The sequence below is a fragment of the Metopolophium dirhodum genome, chromosome 8 (genome assembly GCF_019925205.1).
Source record: "Metopolophium dirhodum isolate CAU chromosome 8, ASM1992520v1, whole genome shotgun sequence".
NCBI classification, from domain to species: domain Eukaryota; kingdom Metazoa; phylum Arthropoda; class Insecta; order Hemiptera; family Aphididae; genus Metopolophium; species Metopolophium dirhodum.
Window position 1 is genome coordinate 27,243,901 of NC_083567.1, and position 16,534 is coordinate 27,260,434.

General features: G+C 28.1%; 1 protein-coding gene across 1 annotated transcript in view; it reads left to right on the forward strand.

Annotated features, from left to right (window-relative positions):
- LOC132951160 (uncharacterized) overlaps window positions 1-16,534 on the forward strand; it is a 162,157-nt gene that overhangs the window by 135,410 nt on the left and 10,213 nt on the right. The window contains exons 99-111 of the mRNA XM_061022906.1: window positions 1,098-1,154; window positions 1,382-1,459; window positions 1,550-1,609; window positions 2,192-2,245; window positions 2,578-2,640; window positions 3,703-3,747; window positions 6,077-6,127; window positions 7,378-7,425; window positions 7,658-7,717; window positions 8,746-8,790; window positions 10,506-10,562; window positions 15,942-15,998; window positions 16,292-16,474. Coding sequence (XP_060878889.1) covers window positions 1,098-1,154; window positions 1,382-1,459; window positions 1,550-1,609; window positions 2,192-2,245; window positions 2,578-2,640; window positions 3,703-3,747; window positions 6,077-6,127; window positions 7,378-7,425; window positions 7,658-7,717; window positions 8,746-8,790; window positions 10,506-10,562; window positions 15,942-15,998; window positions 16,292-16,474 — 858 coding nt within the window. The remainder of the gene's footprint in view (window positions 1-1,097; window positions 1,155-1,381; window positions 1,460-1,549; window positions 1,610-2,191; window positions 2,246-2,577; window positions 2,641-3,702; window positions 3,748-6,076; window positions 6,128-7,377; window positions 7,426-7,657; window positions 7,718-8,745; window positions 8,791-10,505; window positions 10,563-15,941; window positions 15,999-16,291; window positions 16,475-16,534) is intronic.

A 16,534-nucleotide genomic window follows, 5' to 3' on the forward strand; every position in this document is an offset into this window, starting at 1 on the left:
AAGGTAGACAAACTTATGAGTAATCTTATATTACATTTTAAAATCTTAGATTTAAAAAGAAAAATTTTTATGAATTCTCAACTCAAAATAATTTGCTAATTTTCGTGATTTTTCCGTATTGTGTCAACATTTGAACTTTAAACGCTTATAAATAAAAACTGTGACTAAGGATTTTTAATTTTTTTCATCGGCCTTTGAAACAATAACCTAGGAGTCTTCTATTAAATGTTCAAGCTTTTTTACTCAACAGGTAAAATTTTATTGATATTTATAGAAAAAAAACCTAAAAAAAATGGAAATTGACAATGTCCGTAAACAGCTCAAAATAAGTGAAAATATTTGGAAAATGTTATGATGTATAGGAAATGCAATTATAAACATTCAGTCAAAATTTCATGTCATGTCCCTACGGTCATTTGTTTTAGTTACACCAAAAACCAAAATCGATTTTCTCGAAAACAGATTTTGCGTAAAAATTCCCGTTTTTCCTTAATTTTTCTTTTGTTTTTCACGTCGATTTTGAAAACTACTGAGAAATGTTTACTTTTGACCCCCCAAAGTACCAACTAGATTCACTTTCCTATCAGAAAAGTTACTGTTGAAGAAAATCCAAGCACTTTTACTGTCCTAAAAGGTGATGACAGACACAAAAATAAAAAATAAAAAAAAAAATAAAAAAAAAAACACACATCATTGTAAAATCAATACATTCATCGCTTCGCTCAGAATCTAAAATTAATGTATGTTACGTCTATCTGTGTGTCTGTCTGTGTGTCTGTCTGTGTGTCCATATTACCATGGCAACCATATATAGTTTTGAACACCATTGTACCGAATATTAAATAACGCATTGAAGAAAGTTTGAATCAAATAGAGTTGGCATTTTTAACTAGCAACGAAGTGCACAGGGTCTGCTGGTATCATATATGTACCTAGGTAAATATAAATTATAATATAAGCCAAATGTCAAGTACGTTTTGTTGTTTTTGAAAAATAGCGACGAAAGAGGGGTATTTCATTTTTATATAATTTTTTTAGATTATTTTTATTTCCTTTGTACTTTTTTTGAATTCATAAGATAAACATTTATTTTTAAGATTTTCCGAAACTATTTGAAAGTTGGGAAGAATTTGATGAAAGAAGACTAATTTCAAGTAAATAATAGTTTTATAATAATATTTATGTTTTGTTCATATGTGCTTTTATTTTATTTTTACAATTTATAAAATATATAGGTATATCATATATTATACATTTATACATATACTAGGTATAGGCATGTTATAATAATATGTATTTTAAGAATATTATTATTATTATATAATATATTTTCCATTCCTAAATTTTCTACTTACTAAAAATACATTATTTAAAAATATAGGTTCAAAAGACAAAACGAATAGGTTATTCAAGGATGATGGAATTTTTTCCAAAAACTTATTCAATGATATAAAAATCGGTACAGTTTAATAATCGTTTTGTATCATGCTTGAAGTAGTGCTTCTTAAATGGAGATGGTTATTTATTATTTTTTTTTTCTGTGAAACAGTTTACTATCCAAAATTGGGACAAAATTTCATATTATTTGTAACAATTAATAATTCTTTAGGTAAGTTAATAGTTAAAGTATTTACATTTTAAAGATATTATATTCTTATAATATTACTAAACTTAAGTCATTGTTTTATACTTGTATACCATATAATATACAAATGTGAAGTGTGTAGTGTATGCATTTATATGTAGGCTGTCAATAAGCACTCAGTAATAAGTAACATTGGCATAATCCTCAACAAAAGTTTTTTTTAGTTTTAAATATACGTGTATTTTCTCGATTGTTGTTTCTTGACAATAATTCATATATGCCTTTTTAATCTTGAAGTATATAATATATATTTTATTGTAAAACATAACTTTGGTGATACTGGCGATTGTGGTAGATTTACATCCAAAATTATATTATTGTAATTTATAATCAATAGTAATATTTCCTGAAATCTTTTAATAATAACAACACAGAGTGGTCATAGAATATAATATTAAAACGTTCCATTACATGTTTGGGGTTCAATTATTTAAACCTAGTTTTTCTCGATATCTTAATAATCAACTGGCTAGCTGAATAATATTTACATAATGAATCCAGTCCTAATGATTTAAAAAAACTCTAATGAATATTGAATTACTTTAGAACTTCCTGCTAATACTTTGAGATGGATGAGTCACTATCAAAACGTAATAAAATGTAAGTTGATTTGAACTTAAATGTTCTTTATCTAAGAATTATATTTTACATATGATGATTAAAATAATTCAACCTTAAACCTATAATATACCATAGTATAATGTATGGATACAATATTTATGGGCGTATGGCCATTTTTATTATGAATGGATAAATGTTACTTTGCAGGCAAGACAATGTTATTATTAATTACCTATTGTAACCATATTATTTTTAATTTTCAATCTTACATTTGACCATCTTATACAATATTACTATTGCTATTTATTTTGGTATTAAATTGGATATTTACAATTACAATTAATTAACTAAAAGTAATTTTTGTTTTGCAGTGTATCCAATGTTTTTTGAAAGTTTTGATGATTATGAAGTTCGCCTTAAAGGAATGCCATTAGGTTGGTTCTTCATACATATATTATAAATAAGTTAAATTTATATTACTACAGTGTATTCCGCTTAATGTGGGCACGTTGGGACCAGCTCTGTTTGTCCACATTAAGTGGTTGCCCATAAAAACCGAAATTAGTTTAAAAAAAAAAAAATTATAATACAAAAAAGTTTTTATTTTTATTATCATATAATTGAAAAAAAGTGAAATAATCACTATATAAATTAAATTAAATATAATATACAATAAATAAAATTAATATTTGGATGTGGAAGGTATACAAAACGTTGTAATTGTTTGTTGTCTAAGTTGTTTAGTGTGGAGCTGGTTGACAAAATGGTCACACGCTTCAACCTTATCAGACGGACTATTTTCGTTACCCTCTTGCATGAAGAACTTCTGCAACAAATCAATGCACTTTTTAGCCTCTCTAGATGTAACTGGTGGTTCGGTATCTTCTTCTCCTTCTTCATCATCATCATCTTCTAACTTCCTTTTTTTAAGAACATTTTGTACTACAACATCACAAATTTCTTCATTATCATCAAAACAAGGAGCATTTTCATCAATGTTTTCAAATTCGTTATGGTTTTGAACAAACAAAAATTGTTCATCCAACTCAGTCAACTCAGGTTGTGGACCAATAAAATTAGAAAATCCACAATGAGCGAAACAATTCATAATAGTTGAGCAGCTAACTTCTCGCCAACTCTCGGATACAAACTGTATCGCTTGTAATATGTTTATTTTGTCACTTATTTGATTAGCAGTTGCAGATCATAATGATTTTTATTACTTTGGATAAACACATATGTGTATATCCTAACGCTATGATAAAATAAAATTGCCCACATAAACCGAATCGAGTGCCCATATTACGCGATTGATTTAACATTCTTAATATACATTTGTATTGGGACCAGAACTGTTTGCCCACAATAAGCGGATGCCCATATTAACCGGTGCCTGCAATAAACGGATTCCACTGTATTATAAAATAATAAACAATAAAATTCAATAAAATCAAATTATGTATGATTTTATATTAATCTGATTATTATGATTATAGAGTGTCTAAAATTGAATGAAAAAATGTTCTATACATTCTTTGAAAGTGAGATTTTTTTAATAAATTTTTTTTTGCAATCTAAATTGTATCATTTTTAACATAAATTAAATTCAGAAATGAGTTATTTACATATAATATTTCATACAAACCATAAGTTTTAACTAATAAATTTTTTTCTTCTTTTTTTACAATATACATAAATCTATAGGTACATAATGAACAATTCAATTATGAGAACAGTTCATTTTTTTCAGATTTTTTACCCAGCCTGGTGAAATAGTTTGAATGTTTACAAAAAAATGAAGTGAGAATAAGGAGAGGATAAGCTGAGGGTTTGCTGGGATATTTAAAAATGAATTAAATCGAGAAAATGTACGCCTTGAGAGAGAATAAATGGACGGTTAAATATAATGTGTAAGATGTCACACACTGTTTAGGTAGGTAGCTAGAAAATTATGGCTAAGACAGAAGGGAGAATCGTTAAAGTTGAGTTTGAATAAGTGCAAAGGTATAGTAGTGTATGTCCAACGCAAATATGAGAAAAGAGGAATTATATTTGTGTGATAGTTTCGATTTATAAAACCAGATAAAATATCTCTATACCAAGTGGCAACATTAGGCAAACGCCTTTGCCAACAGATGATTTATAAATTTATAAATGCTATTTTTAATACTAGACAAAAGTCAGACCAGGGTATTGGGTTAGTTTAAGGGCAATACTAGAGGGATGTATATTTCACCGGGAAGTTGGCCGTTCCAATCTATGGCCGGGGACCCTGAGACACTGAATGTTATAATCCAATTCTATGAGCGTGTGAAGTAGGGATCAGTTTCTAATAACAAATGGAGAGAAGGGTGATTTTAAAACATTTGAGGCCAGCGAATGTATGTTTGAAAAGAATCTGTTGCGATAAGGAATTTATTAGACGTTAAAGAGTGGAAATGAGAAGTATAGATTCAATAATTGCATAGCATTCAGTGGGGTTAGAGCATTCTGGGAGTAAAAGATTATATGAGAAATAAATATAGAATTTCGGGATAAAAAGAAAGCATAGCCGAAAGAAAGGGGAGCAACAGATGTAGTGGTATGATTGCTATATCAATAACTTGGTTGTGATAAAAGATTACTATGTTATAACTTATAGGCTTAGACTAAACAAGTATACCCGAATTAAGAATTTTAAGTTATTTTACAATGAAAGACAAAAAAAAATGTTCAATTTGATTATATTATTTAAGATGTGGAAAATATATATATATTCCATAACGAAAACAAGAGATTTTTGAGAAAGGGTAGCTGAGTTTATCTTGTTCATAGTTATAGGTAAAATCAGACAGTAATCAGAAGGGGTAATGGTGATATACACGGGAATATTACAAATAGATTCTAATATAGGAAGTATTTAACAAGGAGTGACTTTTGAACAAAAGTTTTTAAACCAATCGTCTTTATGGGTATGTTTAACTGACAAAGTGTATCTACTAAAAAATATTTGTCTATAGCACAGAAAGATTGTAAAGATGATGTATTATTATGATAAAATAAATTATTTGTTTCCAAAAGTTTTTTTTCTTATTTTTTGATAGGCGCGTAGGACGCGAATTGGTTGTGGTATTATTGCATGTAAAGAGCCTATATTTCGATAAGATTTTAATAATGCGTTACGTGTATTGACTGCTAGGGTTCAAAAAAAGACCCACTATGGAGCTGAGGTGTAAAATTTCTTACATTTTTTTGTTCGAGATGTATGGCTTCTTCAGTAGAATCTTGCATTAGTTGGATAAATTGACCCTAACCAGTGTGATGTGCTTTGAAGTCACCTGATATGATACTAATATTTTTGAAGGGGAGATAGTAACTATTGGAGCATAGACATATGCTTGGGTTAGGGAAATCTGGTACTATTTACTTATAATATTTGAAAAACAATAGGCTGAGATGGCGTGACTTTCTTTCTTTTCTGTGGTGGATCCAGGGCTTAATTTGGGGGGACATGAGGGCAAAAGTACAAAAATTGGCTACAAAATTTGCTAAACACAGTGTAAAACAAAGGGAAAATACGGCAAATGGGGGGGGAGGACAAGTTTCCTTCATTCCCCCCCCCCCTAACCCTCATGGATCTGCCACCGTTTCTACCTAACCTCTCGGAATAATATATTTTTTGTGGACAATATTTTTTTGAAAGAACATTGGATGTTGCATTCGAGAAAAGGACAATAAAACCGTAGTGACAATAAGACCAAGTGGTTTTGTCACACTTTTCCAACCTTTGGTTTTATTGTCTCAAATTTTTAACGGAAATGTTGTATGTGGGAATCATATACATTTACTATAAATTGTAAACTAAACAAACCGTTATAACTATTCTTTTAGTATTTCCATTCCCATATGAATCGTATCCACAGTACAAGATAAGGAATGCTGGTACGTTGTCAAAAAGTTAATTTTTCACCTTAATAGTTTACAGTATACTATAGGTAGTTCAATATTATCAATTGATAATAATATCATTAAACAATGTACATGTTTTTATTAGTTAAACAGTTTAAATAAATTAAATTTTCGTTAAAACTTATAACAACTTATAAGCAGGGTTTGCGACAGATAAATTATAATCATAAACTTATAGAAATGGACGACGAAAATTAGGTATGATAACGGGTGCAAGTGAATTGAGCTTGTTACGAGGATTATGATCTATTAAAGCTATTTGTGTATTCGCTGTCCTCGGAACAGTACCATGTATATTACTCTTATGATAAAACTCATGCAATATCTCTTAATCCGTTTGGCACGATCCCGCCTCCTAGTCCTCGGTGCAAATGTTCCGTCTATTTCTATAATACTATGATTATAATATAGGCTATATCACTTTTCAAAATCCATGCTCATGTATTATGAACTAAACGTGTGAAAATATGCTCAAAAAAGAACATTTACATAATTTTTTTTAAAACTGATTGGTTATCATTTGAAATTTCGAAAAGTCGAATACGTACACCTATTAAAGTCGATAAGCCTACCCTTGGCAGTTAATCCTGACTAATTATTTTCCAAACAATATTTAATTTGCGAATAATTTTATGATATATTGAACCATGACTGATATTAATAAGTTATCTTCAAAAATACACGTATATTAGTCATAATTAAAAAATATCTAAATAATTAAAAATGAAAAGGAGGGGAGGGTCCTGTTTGAAAAATGAAAGTTTGTATCGTCATAGAATCGTCCTTCAATACAAAGAATCTCAATGATTCAAAAATATGGTCTTCAAGTGTATTTAAAAATTCCAAAAATCTGAATTTGAGTGGGCATGTTTAAAAAATCACTGTAATAGCGGTCATCATCATTTTACGACTTATTTTATTATAATTGACAATTACATAGACGTGACTGTTCGCCAACGTAATAGAAAAATGTTAACTTTGAATCATCAAAAACCTGAACCATACTTTTTATATGGAGGAATAGGTGTCCCACAAAATATATTTGTTTTATTTATTTATTTATTTGAGTATACCAATGCGTAGTACATACATTTTACAATTTTAAACATAAGCAAAATAAACTAATAATTAAACTTCTTTAGAAATAGGTAATTTAAATTTTAGTTAACTGTGTTTTCATAAATAAAACTAATAAGTGACAATGGAAACGTAAATTTCTTTAGGTGCAACATATAAGTTAAGCGAAGAAGAATTCACAAATTTTCGACTAGGTAAGTTTATTTTTGGTAAAATGTTTCATTCATAATAAATACTCAATCTTAAAAATAAAACCATACGCGAGGAAAGGTGCAGTGAAATTTTTTTTTAGTATTTAAAATAGATGGCAGATATTGAACACTAACATTAAACATTTTTCAACGTGTTTGATAAATAATAATAAAATACAATATTTCCAAAATACAATCAGTAAAATGTAGCTATCTGCTACCTATTTTTTTTTAGTTTTTCCACTTATATCTGAAACATACAATAAATACAAACAGCGATTGGGATCTGAACTTAGTAAGTTTTATACTATGATAATAATTTACTTAAATACATATTTTAATATGGAAATAATGAGTTACATACAACAATATTGTCGATATATTGTTGTTAATCAAAAAATAATAATATAATCACTACTTCATCAGAAAACCAATAAAAGGTCCGTGGTTTTAAAAGAAACAATATTACAATATTATGTCAACATAATACAAAACGAATGATATTATACAACCAATGGAGACTGGAGAGTGCTCGCCATAATTATTCCATGTACCTACCTAATCACCATTTATTCCAATATAACTTTTGCTTTTATGAAATAAGTAAACACAAAAAAAAGGTGGACATGTAAGTACCGCTATGCTGTGCAGTAGGTAGGTGTTGAGTGGTTCTCTATGATGTATAATGTATATTATGTATCATAACTATTCATTATAATTTATAATATAAGAAAAACGGTTCTGAACGAAGACTGTCTGTCAGTCTATATTAATAAATACTTATACATTATATATTATGATATGAAGTAATTTGTAGTAAAATAGTAAAATAATTATAAGTAAAATTTCCCCAAGGAAATTTCCCGAGAGGTTGAGGAATATTCCAGGAATATTCCCTGTTCCCGGGAACATTCCTTGGGGAATATTCCCAATGGCACATCACTAGACATGATATCCGGTCAGAATCTTTGTTCGTATAATATAAATAAATAATAAAATATATATTTATTAATCGATATCGATATCTCAATTTCTCCGAGGCACCAAATTATAAATTCCTCAAAAGGACAAAGTCGTTAGAGGTTAAATTATTTTCAAAGTAAAGTTGTGACAAAAAAAAAATGTATTATGTTTTTATTTTATTGGATTTGTTGAGAAATTATATTAGTTATAACTGATAAGTGATAACCTGAATCTTTTATTAATATATCTTATACATTTTTATACATTTCTACACTAACTTACCCACTTTTCTAGAATACTATATTATTATAATATTATGTAAATACCTTCCTATACCTATTATATTTATTTTCACTTAAGGTATTGAATTCATGGAAGAAAAATTGTTTGAGCTTTTCAAGTCATGTACGTATAATTTGTAAATTATTAGAATAAAATTATTAGAAAATTTATTGAATTTATTTCTTTATTGAAATTTATAATAATAATATTTATGGTTAGTGATGACTGATTACCAATGTATTTTGTGGTTTGAAGTAGCACGCTTATTTATGATTGTACCCTCCACTATATAATTGCATTGACCATTAAAGAGTATCCAGACATCCAGTATGCAAAAAATCAATGATAAATTACTTACCTACTTAGATATTTATAGTTTTACCTATTCAAAAATGTATCAAAATTTATGAAAACTAATAAAAATCGGAAATTTCTTATGCTTATAAATAACTTAAAAGAAGATAAAATATTTTGAAAATTTTATCATTTGCAGAAAATGCTAATATAAATATTTGTTGAAAAATTTAAGTATCAAAGGTTATTTATTTTTGAGTAATACCAAGAAAATAAAATTTATATTGTCAAAAACTGGATTATTAAAAATAAAATAACAAATAAAACACATAATTGTAAAATCATTTATCACTTTTCTCAGGATCTAACATAATCTGAAGTCTTTTGTATCGAACAATTTTAACTAATTTTGATCATTATAAAGTTTTTTACTTTAAAATAATAATATAATGTATTTATTAAAATATATCTAAAATGTACAATTTGCATAATGTACATACACATTTATATCTAAAAGCAAATCAAATTTTAAACTTACAACCAGTGTTGAGTTTATCTAGATAAATATTCTTTTATCTTTTATCTTTTATCTTATCTAGATAAATTGAGATTATTAATTTACACAGTTATCTAAGATAAAAATCGTCGTTATCTAAATGAATTTATCCAGATAATTGAATTTATTAAACGGCTTTAATTTATTATAATTTATAGGTAGACAATTAAGTAATTTATTAAGTAGGTGATTTTTACTAATACCTATCGACATTTTTGATAACATACTATTAAGTTATTCTATATTTCTACATTCTACAAGCTTACAGAAAGTTCCATAAACCAATATAAAAAAAATTATCCGATAATTTATCTAGATAAAAAAAAAATTTTTTTCATCTTTATCTAGATAAATAAATAATTAAGTTATCTTTATCTTTATCTAGATAACATTATTATAATTTATCTTTACCTTTATCTAGATAACATTATTATAATTTATCTTTATCTTTATCTAGATAACATTATTATAATTTATCTTTATCTTTATCTAGATAAAATTATATTTATCTCGGCTCAACACTGCTTACAATGTTATAAAAATTGGTTACAAATGGTTGTAGGTACTAAGGTCATGAGAGTAAGATAAAATAGGTAAAAATTGCAAACATCTAGCTATAAACTTATTTATTTTTATTTTTTAAAATACTTCTATTAATCTATTTGGTAGCTTTATTATGTGAATAGTACCTAAAAAGATTATTGAAAATTATAATAATTTACCTTTCTGTAATTTATTTTACTTTAATTTACTTTGAATTTTGATTATTGATTTTTAATTGTAGTATAAATAAAATAAGAACGATCAAACTTTACTGCAATCTCCTTTTTATTGTTAGGAATTTGTAATGAAACCCACCTTAACAAAAAAAAAAAAAAACATCAGCTTGACAAATTAAACTAAATTTATGATTATAATTTGTTTTTATAGAATTTAACTCTTTGAGTGCCGAATTAAATTGTACAAGCATAATTTGTTTTTATTTTAGTGTTTCCACAAATAGATGAAACTTACGAAACTTACAAAAGTCGCGTCGACGATAGTTGTAAGTAGTTGTTTCTAATTGATTTTACTATTTACATAAATATTAAATACCGTTTAAGAAGACGTCGTACCTTGATATGTTGTCTCCGTTATACTACTTACCAACGCAGTAATGGGTTCGCGGTGAATTGGTCGCGAACATTTGATCGCCGGTGAATTGGTCGCCGGTGAATTGATCGCGGGTGAATTTATCGTGAATATAATTGGTCGCTAAGATAATTGATCGTCAAACGAACAATTTTAGTTTTTTAATTATTTTATTATACTCATTACATAGTTAATATTTAATATATATTATATACACATCCGAGTTTTATGTTTATTATTTTAGATGATTCAAATACTCTTATTTATTTTTAACCTAACCTAACGCTGTGGAACTGTTTTAAATATATTTTCGAAAATATCCCCCGGACCAACAATTCTGTTGAAGGGTGGCACAATGGCTTTGCATCTAGTCTGAACGCGTGTCATCCAACTATATGGAAATGTATAGATTCGTTCAAAAAGGAGGAGAGCCTTATCAAGTTACAGACAGAACAACTAATTGCAGGAATGACGATGGGTGTTAAACGGAAGTACAAAGACCATGCAGAAAAAAATTATAAAAATATGTGACGACTATCATACTAGGAGTAAATTAGACTTTTTAAAAAGAATAGCCCATAATCTTCAACTCCAACTTTAAATAAATTAAAATGTATAATTATTAATATTATTATTATTATTTTATTTTTATTATTATTATTATTTATTTATTTATTATAATTTTAAATTTAATTAACTGTGAGAAATTTTAAAAGCATAAAACTCAGAAATATACCTAATATTATAATAAAATAATTAAAAAACTAAAATTGTTCATTTGACGATCAATTATCCTAGCGACCAATTATATCCACGATAAATTCACCCACGATCAATTCACCGGCGACCAATTCACCGGCGATCAATTGTTCGCGACCAATTCACCGGATACCGCAGTAATGCATACCAAATTGTATCTACGTCCAGCAGTTCCAATTGTGTGTTGTTAGCTTAAATATTAGAGTGAATTGTACTATTAATATAATTGGCCTATTATCAAACTTAAATGTAAGAACATTATCTATGCCCTCTCGTTGGATTTCTACGATATTTAAATTTGTAAGTGAGTTGTGAGTATGTAAAAATATTCATATAATTGAATAACAATGCATTTGATCACCTATTTCCATTACTTTTTTATTATTTCATTAATAAAGTTTGAAATATTACTCAAAATGTCTATTATTGACTGATGGCACTAAAATATTTTTAAGAAAAAATCAATTGTATTGAGGATTCATTGGTACTTCAAGCTGACTTAGATATTTTATATAAATAGTGCAACAATAAAAGAATGTCTTTTAAAATATTGATAAATGCTCCGCTACATCGTAGGTACTCTTTAAAAAAAGACAACTCAAAAAGAATATTTCTTAATATGCCTAATTAAGTTATTTTAAATTTCAGTTAAAATTCCAATAAGTTCTGTTTTCTAAAACACGTGAACGTAGTTTTTCTAGTATGCTAAGAATTAAAAATTGGTTGAGATATGAGGACAATTAGTACATACTTACATTAATGGTTTACTGACTTGTCTATTTTAAAAGTGATAAATATTTCAAATAATATAAAAACAGAATCAGTGTTTGATTACCTACAGCACAAAAACAAATAAAATAGGTTTAAAATAATAAAATATATTCTTATTAACCAATATCAAACGTCGGTTTGGATTTGTCATATTATGATTGTAACTTGTAAAATATAGGTAATATTGTAATAATAAGTCAATTATTTATTTTATAAGTGTAATTATATATATTATACGATTAAATTGGTAATAAAGTTGAAGTATAACAAAATTGTATTATTAATGATTTTGAAATCTATAGGTGGTGTGGGGGACAAAGCCTTTCACGAATTTAGTATATCTACATAATTTTAGCACCCCCTAAAATGTAGTTCTAGTTGCACCTATAAGTATTTGTCAAAACCAGAGTCTATCTAGCGTCCAAAATAATTTTTTAAGATGTTTATCTTTTAAGTGTAATTTTAAAAGACCTCTCCATTCAGAGAATATTATTATTATGTAGTATTTTTTTTAAATATAGTTCCCTTAAAAAGTAGATTTAACATGTTAAATGTAAAATTTCTTTTTAAACTACCACCCACACAATTTATATGATTGCCTCAAGTTATTAGACCATATAACTTCAACATAAATGTAACTTATTCTATAAATAAATATCTTTTTATTTATCTATTATAATTAACACTAACTACATGTCTTACTACCCTTCTAATATATTAATGTCGTGTGGAAACTTTTTCAGTAACTTTTGGACTTTTATGACCCTTGATAGATTAAATGGTTATTTTTAAATTAGTACCTAATTATTAAATTATATAAATTTGTTATTTAATCGTCATATTTAAAGTTTCTATAGTATGTATATATTTTTATATTTTTTTTTGTTAATTTTTATTATAACTCAATACACATTCACCTACTGCCATTATTATATTATTGTAAATTGGAATATTATACTGTATATAAAATATTATTATTATTTAAAGTTATCAGTTTGAGAACACTAGGTTTTTTGGAGTTTTTTCATTTAATTATTAAAAAATATTGGTTACTGCTATCAAAAAAAATTAAAACACTACGACACAGATAAAGTTATCCCTATGCGTTGTGAAATTTATTTGGTAATATTCTACTATAAATACAGTGGATGTAAAGTTATCCCGCGCAAAACAGTTTTAGCTAGGTATGTGTAAAACGGAGACAACACATGCGGATGTGACGTCCTATATATATATAAATACATATATTATTATGTACCTACTCAACAAGTAGTCAACACACCGCAGTACCACACAATGACACAATAACACCATAATCACTAGTTTCGCTAACGAAACAGTGTAATAATAATATTATAATGTGTATTTATATCAGCTGTATATACAAAAATACCTATACCTTTATGGTATTCAAATAATATTTTGGTGGTATAATACTTGTATATAGCAGCTGTACATAACATAAATATAAACAATTTAACCAACAATTTTAATGGTAAAAGATTAATATAATAGAAGATCTTTATACTAATAAAATAAAATTTACATTTAAGGGGGCTCCAGTCGGTCGTGTTAAAACTCAAAACTAATGTAGATTTAACCAACATAAACATAAATTTCGTTTATTTAATATTTTTAAATATATTATTATATTTATATTATTCAAGTACCACTAGTGGGTGGCTTCTTACTCACGTACTCATGTATTATTGTAACTCTTATCAAATATGCTAATTGTGCATAATTTGTACAGATTGTATATATTATTGTGTAAAATAAAAAAAATAATATTTATATGATATAATTCCATATTATAAAATAAATCTTAAGAGGGCTGCAGGGGCTGCTGTCGATAAAAATAAAGCGGTTTTTAGACCAAAAAGCCAGACAAAACTGAATAAATTTGGTTTGACAGATTTCAATTAAAATTGATTTTCATTGATTATACCATTGATTATACCTACCAAGTTTACTAGGTTTCAATAGAGGTGATTTTGAATATCTATTTTTTCAGCTGAGATATCCATGAATAAAAATGTTGCGTGCACCCAACTTACAGGAGAAGGGGACAGGATAGGTTGAGGATAGAAGCGTCAAATGATGAACAAATTGTAGTTCGATGAGTTATTTATTAAAAATTGTAAAAAAAGACAAGTTAATTTATACTGGTTAGCTATTCGAATTAACGTCAATCACTGGTGTCTTAGGTAATAAGCGATTGCTCGAATATTCTTTAAGTCCGAAATACGCCGTTAATGAAAATAAACTAAGTCCAAACGAGAAAATGGTGATTTACCAGAAGCGAAGAGGTACAGGAGTGCGTACGTACGGTGGCAAGATCACGTCTGAATATAACGGGCCACTCCCAGGGCTCCTATATAGTCCTATCCCCTCCCTTTACTAAATCCCTGGCGGACTGTGTCGGTGGTTCTCACAGTCCGTGGGGCCTTCCATAATTAGATGGTTGACTATTTCGTGGTGCGAACGCTGACCTATGACTCAGGGTTGCAGATGTGCCTTTGGTCGATGCGGGGTATCGTTGTAATAAGTGCGTATACGCGTATTATACCCACGGCCGTGTTGTCGCAGTGCCAAGATCTAATTCATAGGAATCTATTGCGCGTCGCAGAGTTCCCACAGATATTCTTACCGGCTCGGGTTCTATCATCTGGCCGTTGGCGGATACTGAATCTGTTGCTAACAATTATAATGTTGCTCTCTCAGGGTCTTGTGCACTACGCTGACATCATCCCAATCATCTATGTGTTATCCTAGTACATTAGATATTCGTATATTCTAACTATGTGTAGGAGCGGAGTAGAGGGACCCCGTATATACTATGTAGCAAACATATTATATTTTTGTATTTATATTATTGTAATGATAATATTCTCACACATCATTATAATAAATAAACTAAAATCTTACAGAATAATAAATAACGGCCAGACTGTCGTTCGTAGAAATCGGCCATCCCCAATAAAACCATTGTCACTGACAAAAAGGTCTTTGCCGCCGAAGAGAAATCTAGTTCGGGGAAATACAAAAACCTTTGATAAAACCGCCTATCACTCTCTGGTCGGCATGTCCGTGTCGTACCTTAAACCAGTGCATATGCCAGCCACTGAGTAACAATCTCTCAAAATCTCAATACCGATTTCCACGAGCGACAACTGGATAAGCCATAATAAGTGCGTTCTTTATTTCAATTTGTGTATTTGGAATATTACTTTGTGTCACCTAAAACTCCTACAACATTATCCATAAACAACTGCAAATCAGGTAAGGCATTTAGTATAATATTTTGTATTGATTGCAGTTATTACATTATACATTTATACGTGCGTTTTACATAAAATTATATTATACGGTGTGTTTGATCTAATTCTCGAATACACGATCTCGAGAGCCCCCTGAACACCATAGAGGAAGGTAATAGCGTCGTTTTACTATTTTAATATCTGATTTTAATATAACTATCGACAGGAGTCATTTTTATATTTTATTGTAATTTTACGTTATTACATTATTCATTATGACACTATAACAATATTTGGAATATTAAAAAACAAACCTAGTAAAATTGTTAATCAATCATAATCGGTTTTCAAATTCCTCCAGTTTGTCTGTCTTTTAATTGGTCTAAAAGTCACTTTTTTCTTCTGCTGCAGCTTCTACTCCCCTTAACGTAATACATAAAACCAACTAATATTTAAACGGATTTATTATACAATAATGGCTTATTCAAAACATGATTTATTAGTGATGAACAGTAACGAAACAACACAGAAACAGCTAGCATTCTTCGTCGAGTATATGAGTAAGTATAATAATAAAATTCACATAATTGTATAACATAGGTACTCATTCTTTCTTGTATAATAAACACTAAACGGTGTGATGTGTATCGAATTCTATTGTATCCACTTTTGAAAATAATTTTAATTTACCACATTATACTGCTATAATAGTTTAATGTATAGGTAATTAGATTTAGATGTTACGTATAGTGTGAATGAATACCAGCTACTAATATTGTAGCTGTTTATATAATATTGTATATTAGCTACAATATTGTAATTAACTCTTATTTTTTGATTTATTGTTTTTTAGAATTTCACGCTTTGGATTATAAAACGTACGAAGGTACAGATTTTACTGCAGAAACGTCCAGAGATACCGACACTGTTACAAAAACAATTGAAGGTGCGGAGATTACTGCAGAAACATCTAGAGCCACGTATATCAAAACATATGGAGCTATGACCTACGAAGAATTTAAAGCGTTCAAATTAAGTGAGCATATTAATTTAAACACAATACCTAGGTACTCATATCTAAAATATAATCACCATA